This window comes from Sphaeroforma arctica (genome assembly GCF_001186125.1).
Source record: "Sphaeroforma arctica JP610 unplaced genomic scaffold supercont1.173, whole genome shotgun sequence".
NCBI lineage: Eukaryota > Ichthyosporea > Ichthyophonida > Sphaeroforma > Sphaeroforma arctica.
The window spans coordinates 10923-12662 of NW_014040385.1; the positions used below are offsets into that span (position 1 = coordinate 10923).

Here is a 1740-nt window from a genome sequence, read left to right on the forward strand (position 1 = left end):
TATACACATATATACACATATATAGTATAATATATATATATATATTTATATATACTTAAACTCATATATGAGTATAAATTCATTTTCGAATGTGTTTGTATTTAAGCATATGGAGGTTTAATTTTGTATGTTTTTCAGGGCCTGGGCTAGGTGTGATGTTCAATGGATAGCTATTCGTAATTGTGGATGCATCAGTCTCTACCTGTAAATGACACCTGTTCGTTTTTCCCCTTAGAAAATTACATATGTTTCAGCACGCTTGGGTGTACCTATATATACATACACTCGAATTTGTTTATATATGTTCCTATATAGAATTTATGATTATGGGTTCGCGAAAACCACGCTAAATCCCACTTTAGTCTCATACCCTATAGCACCCGAAATGTGTACGAATTTTCCCATCCACTTCTCAACTGTAATGTAAAACTTTCGCTAAAATATTAGTGTGGAATAGCCCGGTCCGTTTAATTTCCAGCACAAAAAACAAATTCAATCACATCTACCCAAATGTGCGAGTTTCGTGGTTTATGTGCATACGACACTGATTGGAATCTTACTCTTTTGTGTGAAGTGCGCCTGACGTATAATCAGACGTCACGACCCACCCAAACGCGCCGGACACATACGTCTTCCCTACATCATACACATGCAGTACTCAAGTATACATGTATCGCATGCATACATTCGGTCTCTTAGAATCCAGGTACATGCGTGCCAAGAGTTTAGCGCCGCCAAATGGCTTGGCAGAGAGTGAGTCAACACCAGACACGCGCAAATTACATATGGATGTACCGGTTGGTCGGAGGACGTCTATGGCTTCATTGTGCAGTCTGATGATTGAGAGACCTGATAGCGAGTTCACTTTGGGTCCATTGGAGAAAGGCCGCAACTGCTGGAGCGAACCTCCGGCTACGAGCTTCCCGGTGCGCGGGAAAAAGTATATGACCGACAAGAAGAAGGTGTGAGACTATGGTTTGTCATGTTGTGAATGTTTACCTGTGTAAGCGCATAGGTACAGAGACTCTTTTGTACATAAGAATGTGCAGAGTGCACATACATGTCTGTATATGCGTATAGGATCTTTGTTTTCGCTAGTGAGAGTGAAAAATGGAGAAGAGGTATACACATTGGTATATTCGTGCACATGTATCGGGACATATCGGCCTTTGTATGCTGCAATACTCTATTTTTCTTGTTTTTCATTTCGATGCCCCGACTTTGCAATTGTCGGTTTTACGGATCAAAGGCCATTAGTAGTGTCGCCATAGTAGTTGACGGCGCACAGATTTCTTTCACTGGCAATACTTGCTAGTGGCTCAAGAAGGCTTAGACCTTCGATACTGTTTTTATCGTACAAGAGTACCGTCAAACACCCTTCTAATGGCACTTACTGCGTTATAACAGTACAATTCGGCGGAATCTATGTTCATTCTGGTCGATGTAGATATCTTCCGCTCTACCACACCCGGACGGTTTACAGAGTTTGCCAGCAGTGGTGTCAGCTACATCGACTATGCTACAGCACATGGAGAAACCCGGTTCATGGTGTGCATGCACTTTCAATCCAACACGTACAACATGGTTTGTACCTGGGTTGTGGATCCTGCGAGGTACGTGCCGTATTGAAGTGGGTGTTCTTCTCATTTGCGTGCATATTCAATCCAATGCGCCGCATATATATATATTTATATATATATATCTATATCTATATATATATCTATATATACCAATATATAA

General features: G+C 41.0%; 1 protein-coding gene across 1 annotated transcript; it reads left to right on the plus strand.

Moving 5' to 3' along the window:
- Positions 1–706: 706 nt before the first annotated feature.
- On the plus strand, positions 707–1629 carry SARC_03404 (hypothetical protein; the record flags this gene model as incomplete). The annotated part of the gene is made up of 2 exons (XM_014302786.1): positions 707–962; positions 1408–1629. The coding sequence occupies exons 1-2, from the start codon at positions 711–713 to the stop codon at positions 1627–1629; spliced, it is 474 nt and encodes a 157-aa protein (XP_014158261.1). The 5' UTR covers positions 707–710.
- Positions 1630–1740: the final 111 nt, after the last annotated feature.